Source organism: Podarcis raffonei, chromosome 18, assembly GCF_027172205.1.
Source record: "Podarcis raffonei isolate rPodRaf1 chromosome 18, rPodRaf1.pri, whole genome shotgun sequence".
Taxonomy (NCBI): domain Eukaryota; kingdom Metazoa; phylum Chordata; class Lepidosauria; order Squamata; family Lacertidae; genus Podarcis; species Podarcis raffonei.
The window spans coordinates 416,135-442,412 of NC_070619.1; the positions used below are offsets into that span (position 1 = coordinate 416,135).

The 26,278-nt window shown below is 52.4% G+C and overlaps 1 protein-coding gene across 2 annotated transcripts; it reads right to left on the minus strand.

Annotated features, from left to right (window-relative positions):
* Nucleotides 1–2,210: 2,210 nt before the first annotated feature.
* Nucleotides 2,211–25,722, minus strand: LMNB2 (lamin B2). 2 transcript variants are annotated; one of them, XM_053372805.1, is made up of 12 exons: nt 25,375–25,720; nt 23,947–24,083; nt 10,257–10,413; nt 9,087–9,212; nt 8,111–8,281; nt 7,703–7,828; nt 7,099–7,319; nt 6,646–6,934; nt 6,414–6,521; nt 5,983–6,102; nt 5,713–5,817; nt 2,211–5,070 (listed from the first exon to the last, which is right to left on the minus strand). In XM_053372805.1, the coding sequence occupies exons 1-12, from the start codon at nt 25,612–25,614 to the stop codon at nt 5,029–5,031; spliced, it is 1,842 nt and encodes a 613-aa protein (XP_053228780.1). In that variant the 5' UTR covers nt 25,615–25,720; the 3' UTR covers nt 2,211–5,028. The 2 variants fall into 2 exon arrangements, with proteins under 2 accessions (XP_053228780.1, XP_053228781.1); XM_053372806.1 differs by lacking the exon at nt 5,713–5,817 and having other exon boundaries at nt 25,375–25,722.
* Nucleotides 25,723–26,278: the final 556 nt, after the last annotated feature.

Genomic DNA, 26,278 nt, shown 5'->3' on the forward strand with positions numbered 1-26,278 from the left:
AAACTGTATTCTTTCTGTGGCATCAATGTCAGGAGTCCCGCTTCCCAGCTTGATCACACAGTTGGCGTAGGTGATTAAAAAGGAGGATTTATTACCAAAACGAACAGCTATCTCCAGATGCTCCAACGAAGCATCTTGCACCATCAGTCTCCTGAATTTGAGGTGTCAACAATTTTGGTCGGCCCTCATGCATTTTTCCTTCATGAAATCCAGCCCTCTTTGGGCACCCCTACTGTAGGCTCTCTGCCGAATGCTTTGCTGGGCAGTCAACTCTAAATGCTCTATCCCCATCCCTAACCCCAACCTTAAACTTAACCCTAACCCTAGCTCCCTTTCGTTCTAACCCTAACCCAGGGGTCAGCAAGGTTTACCTCGCCTGGGCTGGTTCACTCCAGCGAAGATCCCTCTGTGGGCTGGATTGCGTACGCATGTGAGCGCACACGCACGCCTGCGATTTCCAGCAGACATTTCTGGTGTCTGAACAGACATGATTTTCGCACTGCAGAAGTGAGTACCCATGCTGCGCTGGTTTGCGCAGCATGCGGGGACTCGCTGAGTGGGTGGCTTGGTTCGGGGGCAGCTCGTGGGCCAGTTAAGCCCCGTGGGCCGCTTGTGGCCCGTGGGCCTTACTTACCCCTGCTCTAAACCTACTTCTAGCCCTAGCCCCTTGCCTTTGCCCTAACCCTAAAGCAAACCTTAACCTTAACCATAGCCCTGACCGTAACACTAACACGAACTCAAAACCTCTAAAGCCCTAGCTCCAACCCTATTCCTATCCATAACACTAGCCCTAAACTAACCTTTACCTTGACCCCAACCCTACTGGGCAGCCCTAGCTCCACGTCCAACCAGTGGCGAGCCAGTGTGGTGTAGTGGTTAAGAGCGGTAGTCTCGTAATCTGGTGAACTGGGTTCGCTTCCCCGCTCCTTCACATGCAGCTGCTTGGTGACCTTGGGCTAGTCACACTTCTCTGAAGTCTCTCAGCCTCACAGAGTGCTTGTTGTGGGGGAGGAAGGGAAAGGATATTGTTAGCCGCTCTGAGACTCCTTAGGGTAGTGATAAAGTGGGATATCAAATCCAAACTCTTCTTCTTCCAACCCTAATGAGAGCCCTAACCCTACCTCACCCTACCTCTAGCCCTGGTCCTCACCCTAACTCTAAGCCTAACCCTAAGCCAAAACTATTCAAAGTTTGAAACAAGTTACAATTTCTTCTACTAGTGGCAAAGATGTTGCTGCAGAAATATCATCAATCTGTTAGAGGACTGGGGGAACCCCAAACATTGATTTCTAAGGGACAAGGGGGTTGTGTTTAAATCCTTGTACTGACAGCATAACAGTATTTCTAGTCCTAATCACCTCAATTTCCATACTGCTGGATCATGTGCTCCCCTTGTTGCTGGATCAGGCTGAAGAACAGTGCGCACAGAACCAGTTTGCATGCAATGCTGCTCTGCTGGCCAGGGATATTCCTACAGGCGCATGGTAAACCCTTGCCATTCAAACCCATCCAAGCTGGACAGAAACCTTTCTTGCTCACCACTCCTTTGTGGAGAAATTGGCTTTTGGTACAGCAGTTTGAAGCCACAAAGACATTTGGTGGCTGTGAGTTAGCCCGTCTCTCTGAGGCTCAGCTTCCCTAACATCATAACCTATAATAGTAAAACCTTTGCTTCACAGGAGTTTACCACAATGACACCAGGTAAAAATGCAAAACATTTATTGGAGTGTTTCGTACAAAAGGTTTCCAGTCAAAAAAGGTATATTACAAATCCTTGAAAAAGACAGAATTTGGCATGCATATCCATAATAAAGCAAAACAAATTTGAAATGCTAACGTCTAGATCAGTTTCCTCCAAAGGATGGGCAATGCCAACGCCATCTCTTCCGCAGCATGCACTCCGAGTCCTTCCTGCCACCATGCAGAACAGCTGCTTCATGAACAAAACCTGCAAGTCAGAAATTCACTCTACAAAAATAAAAGTTATAATAAGGAAATCCTTTCTGAATGAAGAGAGGCAAAGTTTGCAACACTTCTTTAGAGATTCAAATAGCTTATTGCTCGCCCACAGAGCAGTCTGCCCAAGACACCAGGAAGCGGAAACATGCTCAGTCATCCCACTGCTATGGTGAGAAGCAAAGACTCACCCCCATCCCCCAGCAAGCAACCCAGAGGTTTTCCACATCTTTTTAAGGGTTTGCTTTCTAGACTTTAGCATTTCAAGGCAGCATTAAAATTTTCTAATAACCATATGTGAATAACAGCTCAGAGAGAATATAAATTTGCTTTTTCTAAGGGCAACCCCGCCCCCAAACATTCTGTCTCTCAGGTTGCAGCCCAACACCTCCACTCCCCAGTGGGAGCAAACAGAGTGGAAACTGAGGCCGGGAGGGAACTGGCCTCTCAGATGGGCTCCCACCTAGAGACAGAAAGTGGGATTTGGGGACCACTAGATTGGTGGGATGAGATCCATCCGGGCTGAACACAGCTCAAAGTGAGGTGAGGGACATCAACCTTGTGGGACCCTAGCCAAGGTCGTCCTGATCGTAAAGGCTGGACGCTGCTGGGCTCGGCCCTTTGAAGGCTTTTCACAGCGCTCAGCTCCTGGTTCTGGTTCTGCACTCCCTGACACAGCCCGAGCCCGAGGGAGACAGTGCAGGGAGCAGTTGACACTGGCCTTGGCATTTTCACAGCAACTGTTCTGGAACGGCGGTTTGGGGGGGGGGGTTCAGGGAGACCAAGAGGAGGGTGCCCTCCACAGCCGGTGGCCACCCTAAGTGCATGGCAAACAGCAGCACTTGGGGACTCTGCTCAGGTCCCTGGCTCAGCTTTGCAGAGCAGTCAGGAACCCCCTCCTCCTCCCCTCTGGCTCAGGCCAGCACAAGAAGAGCAGCCTGCTTAGCCCAGTAGCACATTTGCACCTTCACATCTTTAGTATTCACAGGAACAAGGAGACTGGCCTTGGAAGAGCAGCTGTGAGCACAGCAGGTGGCCAAGAAGCTTGTAAGCCGGACCTGAGAAACAGAATTCAGAGGGACAAGAGAGCAATGTCTATGGCAAACACCCTCAGCCCCCTGGTCAAGCTGAGCAGAAGGAGCGTCATGCGGTAGAGGGGGAGGCAGAAGCCATACTTCCAAAAGGAATGCTTTCCACAAGTGGCTCCATGAAACAGAGTTCAACTTCTAAATCTAATATGCTTCTCTACCACGTGGCATCATTAAAATACCTGTGGAATATTAGCACCTCTGGTTTTTTCGTTTTTATTTTTAAATATAAAGTAGGACATTTTGTTCCCCAACCCATCCGTTCCCACCCAACTTGCTCTGCACCAAAGCCTTGCCCGGCAACCCTCCCACCCTCCCCACAAGACCCTATGAACCAGAATATCTGCAGGGCTCTATCTCCTCTCTGTACACGTGCCACTAAAAGCATCATGGGCTGAGCCAGAGCCCTGGGGTCCCAGGAGTGGGTGGCAGGAGCTCCGACCCCTCACTGCTGCATGTGGGATATGCTGCTTGCTGGCGCCACTAACTCTGCCCCAGACGCAGCCCTGCTTGCCCCTCAAGGGGATCCAGGGCTGCCGGGACAGGTGCTGCTCAGCCTTTGGACAGGTGCTGCTCAGCCAAGGCAGCTTCTTTGGTGGAGAACAGCTGTGCCAAGGATTCTGCAAGACCAAGGGTGGGGTGGGGAGAAGCTGAGCTGCCCTAGGAGGGGGTCACTGCCCACCTGCTCCAAATACTTATCACCTACCTGCCCATACCTTGTCCTCTCATTCTGGGAGGTGGTGCAGATCAGGGCAGAGTAAGCAGCGGCAGCATCTTCCCTAAACTCCCCTTCCAAACAAAGCACCCTGGAACTTGCAAGGCTGCCCAATGGGAGGGACCCATTGAGGCATGGGGCAACTGCTCACAGTGCAACACTGAGCTTGCCTCTGCCCCCTCTGGGCAGTGTGGAGCGAGCTGCACGGAAGAGGGACTCGGCAGAAGACGTCCCACATCCCCACCCACCACTGGTCTCCAGTGGCAAGACAAGCAGACAAGTCGCTTCTGGTTTTTTGCTGCAGAGGATGGAGCAACACAGACCTCCAAGCGGAATCTCAGCATCCGACACGTCTTGTGTGAGGGCTCAACTCTGGATTTTGAGGGCAAAAACAGTTCCCACAAAATCTAGACTTCGTAAGGGCTGGCCTTCAAGTAAGTTGCATCCATTGGATTCAGTGGGCCTTTGACTTGATTTGATACAACCCTGTTTCTAGGGTCATTCCGCAAGGAAGCAGCAATCTTAACCTCACTTGGGGAGTAAGCCCCACTGAAATCAACAAGACCTACTTCCGAGTAGACATGGTTAGGATTGTTCCCTGCTTGAAAGCATGGCAGCAGAACTTAGGCAGAGGAAGTTCTGCAATGACTTCAAACAAGCCTTGCCTTAAATCAGTGCTTCTCACTTCATCTCAGCTTCTGAGACCTCCATGCTCCACAGAGCTGCCCAAACTGTTTCAAGAGTCATTCTGTCCTAGGAGCTCCAGGCCTTCTGAGGCACACCTAGGGTCAATGGCATGAAAATATCATTAATCCTCACATTTGCCACCTGGTTTTATCTGCACAACCACTGGGGTTGCCCCTGAGGGCACAGGCAGGCTTACACCCAGGGTCACCGCTTGACCACCTCCCCCCAGTACAAGAACAGGAGGGCCAGAGAAGCAGACTGTCCACTCCAGAGTGACAACTTCAGCCATGCTTTCTCTTCCCTGGAAACTCCTGGAGCCGCATCACTCTTTGGCTTGCAAGTAAGACAACAAAGTAGACCATGGGCATTGCAAAGGGAAAGCAAATCTTCAAAAGATGGTGGCAGTTCTGGCTGATTCAAGTTCTCTCTTTAAGAAGTTTACTAAGGAACCATCTCCAAGAAAGAAAGAAAAAAAGGAGTGATCATATGCAATGTATAAAAATAGTTTCAGTGACTCTGGGCAGAGTCCCTGGGCAGAGCAAAAAAAGGAGAAAAGACGAGCAGAGACGGTTTCCCTTCCTCTCACATGACGGTGCAGCCCCTGGAGGTGGTCCTAGGATCCCCCTGGAGATAGAGAAGGAAGAAGGGGCATCAGGAAGCTCCCCAGGTGGCCCCGGCAGAACCCTCTCTCCTGCCCTGGCTAAAGATCAGAGAGGCAACTTGGATAGAGCTCAGCCTAGCTGTCCTCTTAGCAGCTTCTACCACTTGGGGACCGACCACCCTAGAGAGAGGCAGGGTGTGTGTGCCACAGCCAGTTGGGTGCAGGAAGGAAAGAAGAGCAGCTCCTGGGCACCACCCACAGCAGAGATGAGCAGCTGGGAGTCCCTCCCTCTAACAATCTACCCTCACAAGTCCTCCCCTTTTCAAAGTGAGTCAAGACCCAGGAACGCTCCCTCTGCCACCCCAGGGAGGAAGAGACTCCTGACTTGGCCAATTTCTTCACTTTCCCTTCTTGAGCAGAGTCAACTCCCAACTCCTTTAGTTACCTTTGATAACTAAAAGGCTGGGCCTAAGCTGCTCAGCCTCGGTGTGTGTGTGTGTGTGTGTGAGAGAGAGAGAGAGAGAGAGAGAGAGAGAAACTGCCCCTTGGGAGAGACCAAGGTACCCCGTTGTCTCCTTGGAACCACCCCCAAACCATGGCTGCAGTCAGGCCCCAATCGATTCAACCCTTGGTGGGTGGGTGGAAGTGTTTTTTCTTCCAGCTACCTGCTGGTGAAAGAGGTCTTCCTCCCCAAACTCTGCCTCCTCATCTTCCTCCCCGTTGTCCTGCAGCACAGCAGATGACTGAGTCAAACTCCTCACAGCAACTTCCTGAGAAGAAGTAGGAGAAACACAGCTCATGTTGAGTGTAGCAGGTGCTCAGTGAATGCTCAAAGGCAGCTTCTTTGTCATGTCCTTGCATCAAAAGCAAGGCAACCTTTCCTTCACTATTTGGCTTCTCCAGCACCCCACAGTGCCCCCCTTTGGAGGACCTACCTCTCCATCAGAGTTCACCAGGTAGGTGTGGACACTGGTCCCGGTGCCCCAACTGGTCTGGTGCTTCCACACAAGGACAGAAGGTGGGCTGTGGGCCACCCCAGCATCAGCTGCCCAGATCTAGCAAGAAAGAGACTCCCTCATTCACAGGCAGGGCACCCTTGATCCTTCACCACACCAGAGGGAGCAGCTCTCGAAGCTGACCCCAATGGCCAGCCCTCCAAGTGGCAGAGGCATCTGGGCTTCCTGCAGGGACCACCCCCCCAGTCGCAGGAAGCCTTTTCTCCACAGGCTGCAGGAAACAAGCAAGGAGGTTCTGCGTTGGGCACGGAAGGTGGGCAGAGCGTGAGCAGGTCTCTGGATACTGGGCAACCAATACCCTCCCTTCCAATGGGGAGGCCTTTTCTCCCGAGGAAAGAGCCATGACTTACTGTGACCGCCTGCCCAGCCCGGAGGACATATTTTGGGGTAAATTTGTAAGCCATCTCTTCTCCCTCGCCAATCTTTTTCTTCAGTCTCCAGTTCCCAAGAGACTGATCCTGAGGGAGAAGCAGCGGGACTCAGGGAGCAGCAAAACCAGCCCCAGGGCCAGGCCAGGCAAGGAAGGAAGCCTGAAGGCCCCAACAGCGCTTCTGAGCCAAGACCTCTCTTCCCGCAGCCTACCTTGTCAGAGCAGTTCTTCAGCTGAACATACTTCCCCTCTGGGTCCACGTCCTCGATGCTGATGCTGCCCTTGGCAGAAGCCTGCTGGGAAGTCTGGAAGGCGCTGCTACTGCCGGCACTGCTGCTCCTGGTGCCCAACCTGCTGGAGCCACTGCCAGAGAGCTCCTCTGCTATTTCCAGGCGCTTCCGCTTCCCCCGGGAGGAGCGGGTGGCGGAAATGCCGCTGCTGGACGAGGAGGTGGCCCGCGAGACAGTGATACGGGCTGAGGGGCTGGGGGACAGCTTCAGCCTGGCGGGGAAAGGCAGGCGAGGGTCAGCGGGCAAGAGCAGTGAGGGAAGGGCCTGCAGCCCATCCAGCCAAAGAACCAAGCTGCTGGCGCCACTGCCCAACACAGAGTAGCACCCATGCGCGCTCTGCTCCTTCCTCTCTCTCCCTGCTTCCTCCCTCCGTACCTCTCCTCTTCCCCTTCGAGGAGCTTCCGGTAGGCGCTGATCTCCATGTCCAGGGCCAGCTTGACATCCAGGAGCTCCTGGTACTCCATCAGCTGCTGCTGCATCTGGTCCCGCATCTCTGTCATCTCCCTCTCCTTGGCGTCCAGCATCTTCCGGAACTTCTCTCGCTCACCAGCCATCAGCTCCTCCAGCTCCCGTATCCGGTCTTCTGCGGCGTTTGCCTGCAGGAGAAAGAATAGCGCTGGCCTGGGACCCAGAGAGAGAAAGCCTCCCGGGTGGAAGGGCACTGTGAAAGGAAAGGGGGGCTAGGGCCAAAGCACTGTGCAAGCAGCCCCTCCCTCACCCAGCCCAAGGGCAGGGCCAACCCCACAGGGAAGGCCTGGCTCAGAAACAATCGACTGGAAAGGAACACTTGAACAATCCCATACGAGAAACACTGTCCTGAGCTGAAAGGAGTTACTACAAATAAACACAGGAACTTCTCCGGGAGGTATAAAAGGGCACACGCAGTACAAGGTAGCTTTGTGGGACCAGGACAGCCCCGGCCAGTCCAGAGCTGAGACTGGATGGCAGAAGGGCGTGTGAGAGGCTGCCTTTACCTCACCTGCTTCTGCAGCCCTGAAAGCTGGTAGCTGAGAGATTCAATCCTCAGGCGGGCCTCCTTCAGCTCCTCCCGAGCAGCACTGGCTGCTTTGTTGTTCTGTTCGGAGCAGAGTTTGGCATTCTCCAGCTGACGGGAGATGGAGGAAAGCGTCAGACTGCTCCCAGGGCTCTTCTGCCTGGAGATCTGCTGTACAAGGCACTGGGCACTTCCCCCCCCAGCCCCCGACGCCAAGGAGCACCACAGAGAGCAACAGATTCCAGGAGGAGGGAGCTCCTGAAGCCCCTTGAACAGAGCTGCCCAGAAGCACTCCTGGCCGCTGACGTGGAAGGAGTGCAAGGCCAAATGGACAGCAGCCCCCTCCCACGTCAAGCCTTTCCCAGCCCTCTCAGCATCTGCCTCCTCCCTCACCTTGGCCTGATAGGTCTGCTCCACCTCCAGCTTGTACAGCCGGACCTGCTCGTCATGCTGCTGGCGAAGGTCTTCTAGCGTCTGGGAGAGTTTGGACTCGCACTCCTGCTGGCGGCTGCTATCCACCTCCACCAACTGGCGCTCGTGCCGCTTCCGTGTCTCCCGCACCTCCTGGGAATGGGGAGCAAACCCAGGCCAGGGCTCAGGCTCGCAAGACCCCTTGCAGGAACCAAGGCCCTCAAGGACCACCCCTCAAGGCCCCCGTCCAGGTAACACCAGCCCAAACACAACAGGAAGACTGAGAGGTACATCATCACACTCACTTTCTCACGCCCATTCGGGGTGGAGAGTGCTGGCAAATGCCTATTCCAGGAAGATTCATAAAATGCAGGGAAACCTCAAGAGGGAATTGGGTGGTAGGAGAGGTCTCCTGCCTCCCAGCCCCAAAGCAGCAGGTCCCAAGGGTGGGCATGACCCACTGCAGACATCCAGGAAATCCAGTCATCAGGTGCCACCGTCCCCACCTCACATCCAGCCCCAAGATCTGGGCTGGGGAGTGATCTGGGTGCTGGACCAAGCCTGCCCTTTGCACCTCTGAGCTGCCAGCTGGGGTCTGGAGGGACTCCTGCTCCCCCACCACCAATACAGGGTCACACAAGTGCCTCCAGCATAAGAGAGGGACTCGGAGGAAAGAAATGAAGCTCCTTGGGTGCACACCCTGCTCCCTGGTGACCAGAGCAAAAAAGGCATCAGGGAAAACGCTCCTGGTGGGGACAAATGCGAGGAACACCAACAGCAGGATAGGTGGCTACTTTTCCCTGGCATGCTCAACGGGACCCTTCTCCTTCACAGCTCAAACCCAGCAGGACCGTGATGGAGAAGGGCGCCCTGTCTCCTCTCCCTCCCTGCCCACTCACCCCACCCCACCCAATGGCAGCCGCAGCCCAAGCAACCCAGCAGCAGCAGCAGGTTCTACCTCTTCAAAAATGTTCTTCCTGAAGTCAAGCTCCTCTTGCAGACTCTGGCAGCGATTCTCCAGGTCCACCCGCATCAGAGTCTCCTTCTCCAGCTGCTTCTTTGCCACAGCGTGACCATCTTCTGACTGGGAAAGGCATTGAAGGCAGAGTGTGAAAGGAGAGCAAGTGTCCAAATGTCCAGGGGAGTCGAGCTGGAGATGGGTCCTGCACACTTCCCACTGCCTGCCCAACCTCTTGGCTCAACACGAGACATGGTCAGCCTCAATTCACACATGCAGTTCTAGCAGCTGCATTGGGGCCTAATTCTGACTGTGCCTTTTCCAAGCCCATTCAGAGCCAAGGCCTCCGCAGCCTTGCTGGATGCAACCAAGCAGGGTGGCTAGGGGCTCTGAGAAGGCACTTCGCACAGCACCTTATGCTGTTGGCAGCACTGCCGCAGACTGGCCTCCCAATTTAGACATGCAAATACTGACTATGAGTACTCCTTGTGGAAGGAGTTACACTTCAACCATGTAGGTGGAGGGAGTCCCAAATACTGTGCCTCCACCCCCAAAACAGACACCAGCAGTCAGCAACTCCTAGAGAAGCCCTGTCCCCGTCCAAGATGAGCCTCATGTGGCACATTAGCACCATAAGAGCAAACAGGAGGACAAATTTCAGCATCTGACCAAGAATAATTTGGTCCAGAGAGGAACAGCTTCCACACAGCTCCTGGAGTGAGAAATGGTGGGGGGGAGGGGGGAGGGATGAAACCTGCCAACGTGTCCCTTCGGCTACAGGCAGGTGCTGAAACCCCAGCATTTCTTAGGCCTTGTTCAAGTTTGGGGCAACCCCAAGGACTCAGCCAAGGACTCCCATGGTTCCAAGTAGGCCATGAGGGAAACAGCCTCTGGCTTCCTCATGCTGCCAGACTACTGGAGCCAAGGAACCTGGTGCTGGGACTTCATTTTGGCATCTTAGCATCAGCAAGAGACTCAAAGCAGCAGGAGCTCAGCCCAGAGACAAGGGAGGCCCTTGCACACAGCTGACCTGCAGCCGGGCTATTCTGAGATCAGGAAATCGGGAACCAGGAATGAAGATGATGCCTATGGAGCGACTGCAGGCGGCCCCTTCCCTGCTGCTTCTCAGGGTGCTCTCTGCCTCTGCTGTGGTAACCCCCCCCCCTTTACCTTGGCCAGCTGTGCACGCAGGTCGGCCACCTCCGCCTCCAGGTGGCGCTTCTCTGTCAGGGTTGCCGTGAGTTCTGCTTCACTCCGATGGAAGAGGACTTCCAGCTCCTTGATGCGGCCCTGAGATGTGGACCACTCCCCATCTTTCTTTTTGTAGCTAAGGAGGGAAAGAAAGGAAGACTCAAAAGCAGCTTCCGCTGTCATCCGAGTTGTAACAAACTCCTGGAAGATCTGGCCCCTCCTCACCCTGGGGCTATGGGCAGAGCACCTTCTCAAAGCATTGCAGCACCAGGTCGTTCTGCCTCTAGCAATCACAGCCGAACTGACAGACAGCAAGGGAAGTGTTCCTGCATAGCAAACATGTGACCTCTGTGTCTTTCGCGTGCATATATACACGCACACAAAGGGTGACAGGAAAACTACCTCCTAGATTTGTGGGGAACGGCCACATTTGGAAATTACCGTATTTTTCGCCCTATAGGGCACACTGGCCCATAGGACGCACCTTGGGGTTTTTTTTGGGGGGGAATGAATTTTAAAAAATTATTTCCCCCCCCCCCCCAGCCGCGGGGCTGGGGAAGCCTGAGCTTCCCCGGCCCCAGAACAGGCTGCTATCCGCAAGCCTTGCGAGCCCGGGAGCTCCCACCGGGCGCGCAAGGCTTGAAGACACCTGCCCGAAGCATGGGGCGTGCTCTGCAGCGCGCCCCGTGCTTCGGGCTGCCGCCCCAAGCCTTGCGCGCCCGGCGGGACCTCCCGCTGGGCACGGAAGGCTTGTGGACATCTGGATATAATATACAGTTTGATAACTGGATTAAGGTATGGAAGGAAAATTTAAAATTCACAGCATGTACTGTGTTAAAGGAAAATGTTATGAAAATGGTATACAGATGGTACATTACACTGACAAAATTAGCGAAAATGTTTAAGACATGTAATAAGTGCTGAAAATGTAAAGAAAAAGGGACATTCTATCATATGTGGTGGGATTGTAAGTGAAAGGCTTCTGGGAGACGATATATAATGAATTGAAAAAGATGTTAAAATATACATTTGTAAAGAAACCAGAGGCTTTTCTTTTAGGAATGGTAGGAAATGAAATAAATAGAAAGGACTGTAAACTTTGCCAATACGCAGTAACAGCAGCAAGAATATTATTGGCCCAAAAATGGAAACAGGAGGAATTACCGATGCTCGAAGAATGGAGAATGAAACTGATGGACTATGCAGAACTGGACAAATTAACTGGGAAGATCAGATATCTACGTGACCAAAAGTTCATCGAGGACTGGGGAAAATTTGTCGAGTATCTGAAAAGTATATGTGATGAGCAAACAACGCTGGTTAGGTTTCAAGAAGTTCTGTGAAATTTGAGGAGTATTGTCAAAATGAAATATGATTGGGAGGGTATACTTAAAGGCAATACTAAATAAGGGAATGTGTAATCAAAAATTAAATATGGATGATTGTCAGAGAAGCTGAAGGAAGTCCAAAAGAGATAATTTGTGAAAAATTTTGATATGGAATTAGATGTATATTTGAAAATCAATAAAAATTAGTATAAAAAAAAAGAAAGAAGGAGAGCCTGTGTGTCGGTCTGTTTTTGAAGGGGGAGCCCTCTCTCCCCCCCACCCCCTCCTTTAAAACAAATTTTTTCCCCACACCACTGCCACAGCTACAGTTACCTCTCCCTCTCCACCCCCTCTTCTTCTTCCCATGTCTCCTCTTCCTTCTCTTTTTCTCTCCCCCTCCCTCTCTACATCCCCGCCCCCTTCCCCCCCCTTTAAAGAAAACACATACACTTACACACATACCACTGTAGTATACTTTCCCCTCTCGTACTATAGCTAAATCACTGCAATCTATAACCACTGTTATTACTCTACTTTCTCTTCTTCTCTCTTTCTTTCCCCCTTTCTGTCTTCCCCCCTCCCTTTTATTTTACTCTAATCTCGCCTTCTTCCCTCCTTTTCTTTTTCTTTGTTTCTTCTCTCTTTTCTCTTCTTTCTCTTTTCCCTCCACCCTTTGCCTATACAGTGGTGCCTCGCAAGACGAAATTAATTCGTTCCGCAAGTTTTTTCTTCTTGCGAGTTTTTCTTCTTGCGAAGCACGGTTTCCCATAGGAATGCATTGAAAATCAATCAATGTGTGCCTATGGAAACCGCCTTCAGACCAGGTCCGGGGACAGTCTGTCCCCCGACCTCTTCTGAAGGCTGGGGGGGGGGGACAAGGGCTTTTCTTCCCACCACCGCTGTCCCGGGGGCTTTTAAAATGCTGGCGGGCGGCAGCGCAGCGTTCGCTGCCGCCCGCCAGCAGTTTCAGATCGCCCTGGGGCAGCGGAGAAGTCTCCGCTGTCCCGGGGGCTTTTAAAATGCTGGAGGGTTGCAGCGCAGCGTTCGCTGCCGCCCGCCAGCAGTTTCAGATCGCCCGGGACAGCGGAGAAGTCTCCGCTGTCCCGGGGGCTTTTAAAATGATGGCGGGCTGCAGCGCAGCGTTCGCTGCCACCCGCCAGCATTTTCAGATCGCCCGGGACAGCGGAGAAGTCTCCACTGTCCCGGGAAGGCAGGCGGGGGGAGCAAAGACTTTTGCCCCCCGCCGGCCTTCAGAAGAGGTCCAGGACCTCTTCTGAAGGCCGGCGGAGATTTCCCTGTTGGCTTTCTTCTTGCGAAGCAAGCCCATAGGGAAATTCGTTTTGCGAAGCACCTCCAAAACGGAAAACTCTTTCGTCTTGCGAGTTTTTCGTTTTGCGAGGTGTTCGTCTTGCAAGGCACCACTGTATTCTGTTGTGTCTGGTCCTGTTCCTGTTCTTAACCCCGCCTTCCACCTTCATTGGACCCTAGTATCCCTTTAGCGTATATAAGTGTGCAGGTGTGTACACATGGGTGCACCCACAAATAACCCCCCTCAAACACACTTTTCCCTTGGCCCACTCCTCTGGTCTCTCGCATCTCTGTCTGTTAACCCACCCCCTTTTTATGTGACTGTCTGTCTGTTGGTCTACACGCCTGTCAGCTTACCTACCCCCCACTCTGGTGGCACTGCTGAGGTGACCATGTGAACCCCAGAGAAGTTCTTAAAACACAGCCTAGACTCGACACAAATGGCCACCTAACCGAACGCTCTGTAAAAGCCACCAGTCAACAACGCCTGTTCAGCTCAGCAACCCAACAACATCCAGGAACCATCACCACCACAACTCCTAACCGCAACACGCCCTACTCAAAGCCAAAGTGAAAGCATTTGGGTCAAAATTAAGGGAGAGAAGAATAACAGTGACCTCATTGTGGGAGTTTACTATAGATCCCCAAGCCAAACGGAGGACATAGATGATGCCTTCCTGGAACAGATGGCCAAGCATGCAAAAGGAAGGGAGATAGTAGTAATGGGGGACTTCAATTACCCGGATATTTGTTGGATGTCAAACTCAGCCAAGAGCATAAGGTCAAACAGATTCCTCACTGGCCTTGCAGACAACTTCATTGTCCAGAAAGTGGGAGAAGCAACAAGAGGAACAGCCATTTTAGATCTGGTCCTAACCAATGTTGATGACCTGGTTAGTGGGGTAGAAGTGGAAGGATCATTAGGCGCGAGTGATCATGCTCTTCTGAAGTTTACTATACAGCGGAAAGGAGCAGCCAAGCATACTAGGACTCAATTTCTCGACTTTAAGAAAGCCGACTTCATAAAACTTAGGGAAGTGCTGGGTGAGATCCCATGGACAGTAATACTAAAAGGAAAGGGAGTTCATGATGGCTGGGAGTTTGTTAAGAGGGAGATAGTAAAAGCACAACTTCAGGGAATACCAATGAGACAACTCCTCCCACAGCTAATCACCTACCTCAACAGAAGCCCTGCCCCCTGACCTTTGCACAGGGAGAGCAGCTAATCAGCCACAAGAAACTCACACAAGAAAACCCTTTTTGTTCCTTCTTCAGCCGCTGCCCTACAAGCTCTGAATCTACAAGCTTCTGTCTCCCTGAATCACGAACTCTGTTGCGCCACTCATTACTACCCAAACTTAGTAGTACCCAGTACTAGGAACTCTATACAGGGGTCTGCCATTCTCACCCTTGACCATCAGTATTACCACCTGAGGTGCACCAACGGGACCTATCTACTTTATGGTCAGGGGGAGATCTCCAAACACCCGAATTGGACCGAGGTTGAAACCGGAGGGGCTACCCACACTTATACAGATTCTCACCACCCCTCCGAAAATCTGATCTTTGCTTCCAATGTCTTTATATGACCCCTGAACTAAGGAAACCTCAGCTGCAAGGACTTTGCCTAAGACGATTCTGTTGCTTATGGAATCTCGGACTTACTCGGGACTGGAAAGTGGCAGAGCACTTAGAAGGCTGGTACCACCCCATAAGCCCCTCCCAAACCCCTGTGTAGGACAATGCTGGCCCTTTGAGGTATGGGGGAATTGCTAAGGACAGACACCTCCTGAACACCACCAACCCATTACACCCAATTGGCACTGCACCTTGACAACTTGGCGCTGACCCTTCTTTCCTAGGGCAAGACCTCCTTTCGTCCTGGGAACAGAACTCCTACATCCAACTTCTTGGTCAGGTGGCTAAGGAAACTCCCTACCAGAAGTGTTGGATCTGCGCTCACGCACCCAGCCACCTCCAACAAAGTCTTCCACTAGTACCAGTAGCTGTAATGCTGGAACAATACCGCTCTGGAGACATTGCCTCCTGGAACTTAACTGCTTTGAACCTTACTCACCAATACTCACCTAACAGGTCCAACCAAAGGACCCCTTTGCTGCCACTTCACCGGAAAGGGGACCTCCACAGAAACTAGCACCTGTAACATCAACCTTGAGATCCTAGCTACTGGGAAAAGTAACTGTCGCCAACTCAACAGATTCCCAGACCTTTCCAAACCTCACCCTCACCTGGGCTGCCACAGTGGGTCACCCATCCCCATGGAGGCCAGAGCACTCGGACCTTAAGCTTTTACAGACTTTTGCGTCTGGTAGAATAGTGTCATTCCTCAGTAGCTTATTCTGGGTGTGTGGACATAGAGTATACACAGTGGTACCTCGGGTTAAGTACTTAATTCATTCTGGAGGTCCGTTCTTAACCTAAAGCACCGCTTTAGCTAATGGGGCCTCCTGTTGCCGTTGCGCTGCCGGAGCACGATTTCTGTTCTCATCCTGAAGCAAGGTTCTTAACCCGAGGTACCACCGTACCTCGTTAAGTCCACACATGTCAGGATCCTGCTTTGTGGGGTACATTGTCCAAGAGAAGGCAGGGTCCTACTGGATAGTGGAAGGATCCTGAGTGAGAAGCAGGGAAGGGAAGACCTCCCAAGGTCAAAGACTGTCCCTTAGAGGGTGTAAGAGAACTTATGATAATCCTGAAGGACTTTAAAGAGGAGTCAGGATTGGGAGTAAATCTGGAGAAGTCTGAAATTTTATTTTGGAATGTAAATAAAGAGAAGGAAATTGCAAAAATGAGAAAGATGGATATCAATAGGGGGGAAATTAAATACTTGGGGGTAAATATTATTAAAAATATTGCAGGGATTTCAGATGTAAATTACAAAGAAGCATGAAGGAAGATCAAGAAGGATATAAAATCATGGAAAAATAAGAATTTATATATTCTAGGTAGGGTTAGAGCAGTTAAAATCTTTCTGGTACCGAAATTATTATATTTATTTCAAGTAATTACACTACCCATTAGGAAAATATGGTTCAAAACATGGAATAAGGTATTTAAAAATTGGATTTTTGGAAGTAAAAGAGTTAGAACCTCAGACATAGTAAATTATTCATCTCAAGAAGAGATGGGATGGGGAATACCGAACTTAAGAATTTTACTATGAAACATTCCAATTGAAAAATCTAATAGATGTTGGATATAAGGATGGGATTAAATGGATAAGGCTGGAGAATGAAATAAATGAAGGAATAGGAAGAGAAGGGATATTTAATAGAGATCTTAATACGGCTTTTAAGAAGACAATAGGACCAAGGAAAACTGCGTTAGGAATTTGGAAGAATTGGAAAACAAAATGGATGCCAACATACTCAAGGTGGACGCCATTAAAATATATGCAGGAGAGTCAAAGGGAACCGGGTTGCCGGAAGAAATTAGAAGATCAGGGATTTTATAAATTAAAAGATATGTTTGATGAAGAAGGGAATTTAATTACAAAAAAAGGTTTTTTTAGAAGAAATAGGAAAACAATATTGGCTGAAAGTGCAAGGACTTTATGATTTAATAAAAACAGGAACAGCAGAGGAAACAATGAGGACAGAAATGAAAATAGATATGGTGCTGAACAAAAGACAAATAACGGAGAAAGGGATAGCAGGGATCTTATATAAACTGATGATAAGCGACAAAGAATGAAAAGGATAATTCAGATTAAATGGGAGCAGGAAGGTATGAGCCATCCAAACAAGGCCCAAGAACTGATGAAGAATATAAATATTAGAATAGAAAAGTATAAAGAATTAAGTAGAATTTTTTTATTAAAATGGTATAGAACTCTGGCACAAATGGTGTATATAGTGAAAGGGTTTAGTCCCAAATGACGGCATTGTGGTCAGGAAAAAGGACTATATTCACACATGTGGTGGGAATGTAATCTGATTACGGAATATTGGCAAAAGATTACAAAGGTAATTTTTGGATTATTTCAAATAAACATAGAAGTTAATAGGGATTTGTTATTTTCGGGAATACTGGGAAATAAAGTAAAAAGTAATAAGCAAGAGTTGTACAAGATTATGATTCTAGCTGGAATGGCAGTTATTGCTCTGGGATGGAAAGAAAAGGCCAAATGGAATATGGAAAAATGGAACGATTATGTATTTGAATACGTACAATGAGAAATATTTGCACATATAGTGGCAGAGGATAGATCGGAAAATAAATGCCAAAAAATCACAAATGGGCATTTTACAGAAACTGTAAGGGGGGAAGCCAATCCTAACATACAAGCTCGAATGAACAGACTGTGTACATGGATGAAGAAGGAAGGCCTGACCGGGGGCAGGGGGCTGGAGGAATTTTTTATTTTAAAAAAAAAATTGATTGATTGAATTGATTTTGTTATGTAAGCCTTTTTTCCAGAAACCATATATATTAACGTTATGCAGTTATGCACTGTAGTATGAATTTTGTTTTATATTCTTTGTCTTATAGTAAATAATAATGTTATGTTACAAAGCAAATTTAATAAAACAGGTTAAAAAAAATTTTTGAAAAAAAACCAGGTAAAAGATTGTGAGAAGGAAAGCTCTCAGGGGCAAGCTGGGAAGGCTGCTCACTTTCTGTGTGAGACAAGAGTTAAGGGTTGATTTTGAGAAAGGACACTGTGATTTCTTTCCCCTTTCTGTTTTGTTCTTATTTAGATTATGTAATGGGAATTGGGGGTTGCTCGTGCGTAAGTTGCCGCCACCCTTGGCGAGGTTGCCTGGATAAACCTTCCCCTGGCTGGACAGTCCTGATTCCGCGTCTGTCTCAGTCACTGGCAGAATCCGTCAGTGGGCGTTTCCTGAACTTCTTCCAACATAAAAGTTCCTTGACGGATAGTCTCCGCCTAGCCTCCCTGCGCGGAAGTCTTCTGCGCAGGGTGGGTGTGGGCAGTGGAGGACCCATACTCTCCCCGCTGGTCTCTGGCGAAGAGTCCTGGAGCCATCTCTCCGAAGCCCGCCTCTGCCCGCCTTTCTCCCTGGTGTAACGCTGATTTCCTTCCCCGGTCACTGAGTCCCCTCCTTTCCTGCTGGGACCTTCTCCGGCATCGCTTGGGAGCCCTTCCTCCACTCCTGGCTGCAATGGCAGTTCCCTGACATCCACCTCCCCCCCAGGACCCCCTCCACCTCCGGCCCGCTCCTTTGACCCAATCTCGTCCCTTTCCTCGGCCGACGATGCGGGGAATCCCCTGAAGGAACTGCCCCCATCCTCTGATGATTCAAACTCTGCTTCCCACCTGCACCTATCTCCTCCCGCGGGGTAACCTTCCCAGTCCGATTCCTCTCCATCTGACACCTCTCCTCCCTCCCCTTCAGAGGCCGAAAAACCCACAAAATCCTCTTCATCTTCTGTGACTCCAAATTGCTCCTCCCAGAATCTTGCTAGTGGTTTGGGTTTCCTTGGGAACCTGTTGTGAAACTCCTCCCTAAGATACTCATCCCTGATGGCCTCCGCGGGAACCCACGTGTTTTCTGACTCTGGTTCGCCCTCCCAGGCCACCAGGTACTCCACCCGGCGCCCTCGCCATCTAGAGTCGAGTATTTCCGGGGCTTGACTGCGAAGTTCCCTCTCCTCCACCTGTGGGTGTATGGGGACTTCTCCCTCTCGCCCCGGAAATTCCCGTCCCTCCCTGTATGGTGAGAGGAGAGACCTATGGAACACCGGGTGTAATTTCATGCTGGTCGGCAACTTGAGCTTAAATGCCACGGGGTTTACCTGCTGGGTTACCCAATCCCCAACCCTTTTGGTTTCCCCTTCCCTGCGGTGCTTGTCGGCCTGCCTCTTGTAAGTTTCCTTGGCCCGTTCCAAGTTCATCTTGAGTTGTTGGTGTAGGGCCTCCATTTCTTCCACAAATTGCTCTGCCACGGGTACACTCCATGCTTCCTCCCCCCTCCCAGGGAAGGCCCTGGGGTGACACCCATAATTGGCCATGAACGGGCTCATTCCCGTGGACACATGTTCAGCGTTGTTGTATGCAAATTCGGCCAGCGCTAGTTTCTCCACCCAATCGTTCTGCCTCTCGCTGACGTAGCAGCGTAGGTATTGCTGGAGTATACTGTTCGCTCTTTCCGCTTGCCCGTTGGTCTCCGGGTGTCTCGCCGTCGAGAAGCTCACCTCGACTTGCAGCAGGCTCATGAGCTTCCTCCAGAACCGGGAAGTAAATTGTTTCCCGCGGTCGGATAAAACCCTCAAGGGGGCGCCATGCAGCCGGAATATGTGATCCACAAACAACCTGGCTGTTTCCTCTGCCGTCACCACATGCGAGCAGGCTATGAAATGGCACATTTTAGTTAGTAGATCTACTACCACCATGACGGCCGTTTTCCCCCTTGACTTGGGCAAATCGGTCATGAAATCTATGGACACCACCTCCCATGGTCTTTCCGGCGTGGGCAAGGGTTCCAGTAACCCTGCGGGTGCAGCCCTCTCCCCCTTTGCCCGCTGGCACCCCCGTACATATTCCCGTACATCTTCCCTCACTCGTGGCCACCAGAACTGCCTGGTGACTAGCAACATGGTTTTGTGTTGACCAAAATGCCCCGCCGTTGGGTTGTCGTGGAGTTGTTTGAGTACCCTACCCCTCAAGTTCTCCCCCGGTACATACAATGCTCCCTTGTAATACAGCACCCCTTCCTTCTCAAAACCGCCATGGTTTTCCCCTGCGTCCCTGAGTTCCCTGATTTTGGTTTGAGCGAACTCGTCGTCTCTCGTAAGTTCGGCTAGTTCTCGTCCCCCGACCAACACTCCCCCACACACCCATCGGTCCTCGGGGATCACATGTCTGACTTCTGGTGGTCCCTCTCCTTCCATGTACTCCAGCTTCCGGGAGAGAGTGTCTGCTCTTATGTTTTCCTTTCCCAGCACGTACCGAATCTCGAAGAAAAACTTGGAAAATTCTTGTGCCCATCGCACCTGTCTCTGGTTGAGCACCCGCGCTGTCCTCCAGTATTCCAGGTTCTTATGGTCCGTACACACCTGGATCTTGTGCTGCACTCCTATTAGCAAATGTCTCCAGCATCGAAATGCTGCATAAATCGCAAGCAGTTCACGGTCGTACACCGTGTAGTTTTGCTCCGACTTGCTCAGCTTCCTTGAGAAGAAGGCACACGGCCTCCAGCTGGATTGGTCTCCCAGCTGGAGCAGTACCGCTCCGACGGCTCGGTCTGACGCGTCTGTCTCCAGCCTCATTGGCTTCTGCAGATCTACGTGCAGGAGCTGCTCTTCCGAAGCGAAGGCCTTCTTCAGCCTTTTAAAGGACTGCTGTGCATCTTCCGTCCAGACGAACTTCCTTTTGCTACTGTGATGGGCGCGGTTAAGTGGGCGAAGTTCTTGATGAACTTCCGGTAGAAGTTGCTGAACCCTAGGAACCTCTGCACGTCCTTCCGGGTTTTGGGGGTCTTCCATTCCAGCACCGCCTGCACCTTGCCGGGGTCCATAGCTAGGCCCTTGTCCGACAACCTGTACCCCAGGAACTCGACCTCTCGGGCGTGGAACTGGCACTTCTCCAACTTGACCCACAGCTGGTGCTTCTGTAGCCTCTTTAGCACTTCCCGGACGTCTCTGACATGTTGCTCCTCGTCGTGCGAATAGATTAACACGTCGTCCAAAAAGGCTACGCAGTTTTTGTACAGCAGGGGCCCCAACACGTGGTGCATGAAAGATTGAAAACAGGCAGAGCCTGATTGTAATCCAAAAGGCATAAGTAGGTACTCAAAGGCCCCCAAAGGGGTGAACATGGTGGTCTTCCATTCACCCCCCTCCCTCATCCTAATCAAATTGTACGCTCCCCTGAGGTCCAATTTGGTAAAAATTTCCCCCCGCCTCACCCTTGTTAAAATGTCGTCGATCCTGGGCATTGGGAAGGTCACGGGTTCTGACACAAGGTTCATAGCCCTGTAATCTACGACCAATCTGGGCTGGTTAGTGTCCCGCTTGTCCACAAAGAACACCTGACTGCCCCCCACCGCCTTTGATTCTCTTATGAAACCTCTCTTCAGGTTCTTGTCAATAAACAGCCGCAACTCCTGCATCTCCCAGTCAGACATGGCATACAGCTTACCCACCGGCAGCTGAGCCCCTGGGAGTAAGTTGATTTGGCAGTCAAAGGGCCTATGGGGGGGTAGTCTATCCGCTTCCTTCTCACTGAAGACCTCCTGCAGATCAGCGTATTGAGGTGGCACCTCCCCTTTCTGCTCCTTATTCCCCTCCTCCTCACCGCCAGCTGCTCCCACCATCCCTTGCCAAGCCTTTCTTTGAGGGCAGACCCTGGCAAAATGTCCTGGCTGTTGGCAGAGGAAACACTTCTTGGCTGTTTTCCCCTCCTTTTTTCGAATGTCACTGGAGTTTGAAACTCCTTGCGCGCGCGCGCGCGCGCCATCGATTTCCATTGGCTCCACTGGCTGGGAAGGCTGCCTCGGTATTTCAGGAATCCGGTTGTCATGCCAACGCTCTCCCCTCCCCTCCCGCTTCTCTTGAGCCCGCGCTTCCTGGCGTACTCCAATCGTAAGCACAGCCTTGGTCAGCTGATCCATCGACTCCGGGCGGGGGGGGCGCGAGAAAGCTCGTCCCTCACCGACGGGGCTAACCCTTCCTCAAATAACATTTGGACCGGTTCCGAGCTCAGATCCCACCCCAGTCTGTGGATAATCATCGCAAAACGTGACCAGTACTCCCCGTTTGGCTCCCTTGCTTGCAAGCCATCAGTTCTCGGCGAGTCACACTTTGCTCCACCTGACTGGAAAACATTGTATCCATGGCACCAAAAAATTTCCTCAGGTCTTTTAAGGCAGCGTTCTGCGTTGCCATTAAGGGTCTGATCCATTCCCTGGCCGCATCCTGAAGATGCCCCAAAACATAAGCCACCCGCTCGCCATCGTCAGCGAAGTCATCATACTGCAGTTCCAAAGCGTACTGTACCTCCGTTCTGAACGCATTATAGTCACGGGGGTTCCCCCCAAACTTGTGCACCAGTCCTGGTACCTTCCTTGCAATGGGGGTGGGCCTCCCCTGGGCATCCTGAGTCCTCCTTTCGTCTAGCCGCGCCACCAACAGAGCAACCTGCCGTTCCAAGTCTCAGTTTCTCTCCTCCAGACTTGGCTGTGCCGCTGCTCGCTGCTGGGCGCCTGCTCCACCGGTTTGACTCATGGTGCTGCCTGTCTTGCCGTTGTGCACAAGCAACGTCAAGGACTGACGGATTGCTGTAATGGGAATTGGGGGTTGCTCGTGCGTAAGTTGCCGCCACTCTTGGCGAGGTTGCCTGGATAAACCTTCCCCTGGCTGGACAGTCCTGATTCCGCGTCTGTCTCAGTCACTGGCAGAATCCATCAGTGGGCGTTTCCTGAACTTCTTCCAACATAAAAGTTCCTTGACGGATAGTCTCCGCCTAGCCTCCCTGCGCGAAGTCTTCTGCGCAGGGTGGGTGTGGGCAGTGGAGGACCCGTACTCTCCCCGCTGGTCTCTGGCGAAGAGTCCTGGAGCCATCTCTCCGAAGCCCGCCTCTGCCCGCCTTTCTCCCTGGTGTAACGCTGATTTCCTTCCCCGGTCGCTGAGTCCCCTCCTTTCCTGCTGGGACCTTCTCCGGCATCGCTTGGGAGCCCTTCCTCCACTCCTGGCTGCAATGGCAGTTCCCTGCAGATTAGGTTCTTTTATCTTAATGTATTTTTTAAAACTATTATTAAAATCTTATTTTTTTTAAAAAGGAAGGCAGGATCCCATCAGAGGACTGACTTGGAAGGACCTGGCAAGTAACATGTGCATCATTTTTAAAGTGCATGTTTCTTTGTTTTAAGGGCAGAAAACCTCGTTCTTCCTCCAACCAATATCTGATCTGAGTCGCAGGCAGTGCAAGGCAGAGGGCAAAGTATTTGGAGCCTCATTCCAGGTTTGCAGAAAGCAAGACCTTGATATGCTAAGCATCTGGCAGCTGACCAGAGCAGAATTTCACTTTCAGATGCAGCAGCAAACCACTGAGCGAGCGCAGGATTTTAAAAGCTCATATCCAGGACAGTAAAAATGGCACTGGCCACAAGCAGAGCAGTCAAATTTACACACCAGGGAGAAGTCAATGGTTTGTCAGCAACTCAGTTTTATTCAGAGGAGACCCACAACCAAAGTCAGCCGTGTCTTTTACTTTCAGTGGGTCTACTCTAAGCAACACTAACCCTGGATAAACCCTAGCGTCCATGCTCCATTGTCTTGCAACTTTAGCTCCAAGCAGAGAATGTTTCATTCAACGTGGATTCCTGAAAAGAAACCGGAGATCTGCACCCACTGGGTCCCAAATCTATTCCCCATGTCAGCATGAAGGCTGGCTAACAAACTCACCAAGAGCTTGTGAGAACTTTGGTCCTAACTTCATGTCACACGCAAAAGGTGTGCAGCAAACAGTTCCAGAGAGCCGCACCTTCTGCAGGGAAGCAGCTCCTGGAATGGGGGTGTAATTTGGAGCAAAAATGTGTATGTGTGGGGTGGTGGGCTCTTAGCATCCTTTTCTCCAGCCTGCTCCCCCCCCCCCCAGATTCTTTCCACAATATTTAAGGAGAGGGAATGCTTTCCTGCTGGAAAGCAGCAGGCAGGGAAAGCAGATAGCCTCAAGACCAGCCTTGGGAAGCCTGCAGCCTGGGGTCCAAATTCAGCCCTACAGATCTCTCTCTGTGTCCCTTGAGAATCTCTCCCTGGGTGGAAAGCATCCTCACACTGTGAGAATGCCTTCCCTTCCCTGCACAAAGGGTGGGGGAAGGAGTGTGTGCACATGTGTGTGCAGCAATCTCTGATGTGTGGGTGGCCAGCCCCTCTCACCACAGACGGCTCCCTCAGAAGGTGGTTCGTGGCTTGAAAAGGGTTTTCCACCCTGCTTCCTTCCCCTGCAGCTGGTGGGTGGGGACAAGCACATCACAGTAGCTTGTGTGCAACACGTGTTCCGGCGCAGACATGCTCACTCCTAAGCATCCTGGCAGCATGGCTTCCCTTACCTCTTGGCAAGCTCATCAAGTTCTGCTCGCAGCTTCCCAATTTCAATCTGCAGCTTCGCCCTCTCTCTGGCCGTCTCATCAAGAACTCTCCGGGCATCTGCCAACTCTGACTCATAGAGGGCCTTGATGCCGGTCACCTGCACAGAGGGGAGAATCAGGTACCCCCACCAGCCTCTGGGGAATATACAGAGCAGCAGAAGGGTGGGTGCCATTTGCCCCCCCCCCAAGCATGGAGAAGAGCCCCCCCCCCAGGCCACAGCAGGAAAGGGGCAAAAGAGGCCAAGGCCACAGCAGAAGAGCAGTGTGGGAGCCACTTTCTCCTCCCAGAGCAGCAACATCTATTATCTTCATCCTCCTGCCCATATTTCTCCAGAAATGCTTTTCCCTGCTCCTTTCTGAACAGCCTACCTCTCAGCAACTCTGCCATTTTGGGGGGTCCTGCCCATAGAATGATTCAGTGTCATTAGAAGCAACATGAAGCGCTCAGCCAACCACTAAAAAGAAATGTTGCCCTAGCAATAGGATTGGGTCCTTATTTAGCGCTTTGGACGCCTTGGGAAAAGCAGACCAAGCGAGAGTGCTGTTCATATTCCAGCCACTCTGGAAGGGAGGCCGAGGACATCCCTGCGCAGAACTGAAGCTCTGAAATGGCGCAGCTCAAGGCTGCCCCAGGAAACAGGACACTTTGCCACAAGGCTTTGTCCACAGCCAGAGGAGCGGGAAGCCCAGCCCCACCTGCAGGGCCATGGGGTCCCCATCTCTGCTCAAGCAGGAAGCTGGAAGGAAGCAAGGGAGCAGCTGAGCTAGGGGCATGCAGGATGACAGATGCCTCCCGACAAAGGAGGCAGCGGCTTCTTCTTTTCTTGTGCCACCAGGCTCTCCGAACTTTTTGAAGGGACCAGCACAGAAAGGCTCTGGGAGGCCGCTGGGGTAAGAGGGGCCTCCCAAGCGCTTTCGACCAGCTCTCTCACCCAAGCCCCGAGGCAGGAGGAGGGAAGAAAAGAGCAAGAGCGGAGAGGCAGCAGCTTCTCTGGCGGGAAGAAGCCGGGAGGGAGCGGCTGAGAGGGACCGGCAGCGGGGAGAAACCGACGCGAGGGGAGATCCTGCGATCCCCGAGGACAGCACACATGCACACCCACGCCCGCCCTAGGAAACCGCCAGAAGGTTCCGCCCCTTCTGCTCCTGGGACTCCCGGGGTGAGCTAGATGCCCTCGGGGCGACCTCGCCAGCAATGAAGAGCCGCCTGGCGTGGCGAAACGAGGCTGCCGGGGCGGCGGCTCTTCTCGCCCCCACCGCCGGGCTGTCGCCACCCGCTGGATGGCCGAGGTCGCCCTCGCGAACCCCTCCCGAGGCGGGCCGCCAGAGGGGCGGGACTCTCTCGCACAACAGCCCGGCCAGGTGGGCCGCCCTCCTCCCTCCGTGGCGCACCTCTCTCGTGACCACCTCCTCCTTCTCGGAGACGCGCAGCAGCAGCCGGTCGTTCTCGAGCTCGAGGGCGCGCACCCGCTCGATGTAGTGGGCCAGGCGGTCGTTGAGGTGCCGCAGCTCCTCCTTCTCCTGCAGCCGCGAGATGCGCGTCGGCGACAGAGGGGTTTCGGCCGGCGGCGGCGCTCTGGGGGTGCCCGGGGAGGGGGCCGGAGGGGCGGCCGAAGGCGGAGAGGAGGACATGGCGGCGACTCCTCATTCAATCCGCCCGGCACTGGGCGGGAAGGCGAGAGCGAGGGCGGCACAAAATGGCGGGCCCGCGCGCCAAGCTCGGAGGAGTCGCCGCCTCATGCGGTGCACCACGGGAAATCGAGTCCTCCGCCCGGGCCAAGCGGAGGCGGAGCTTCGCGGGCCTTCCGCAAAGCACCATGGGGAACGTAGTCCTCTCCCTCTTGGCCCTCGCAGCCGCCATTTTGTCGCCTGGAGGCGGTTTTGTGTGTTTTCTCCTCGCGCGCTCGCCTCGAAACGCGTTTGTTTGTTTGGGTACGTAAGTTTAAGAGACACGTTATGGCGCAATGAAAGCGGTCTGTTGGTGGAGATGAAGTTTCCCGCCTTCCCCGGAAAGAGCGAGCGAGCGAGCGAGGCTGGTTCCTCGTCCCGTGCCTCCTCTTTGGGCGCCCTTCTCCACGTTGTCCCTCAGGCACGGGCTCCGCTGGAGGGGCCTCCTATCCGGCCTCCTGGTGAGGGAGCTGGCCTGGGGCCGAGGAGAGAAGCCGGCGGACTTTCCTGGGGGGGCCGCTCATAGAATCCCCTGCGGAGCAGCCGCGGCTCTTCCGCCCAAAGGAGGCTCCGCAGGCGAGGCGGGAATGGCGGCCCCGATCCCGCTTGACCCGTGGAGCTCGCAAGG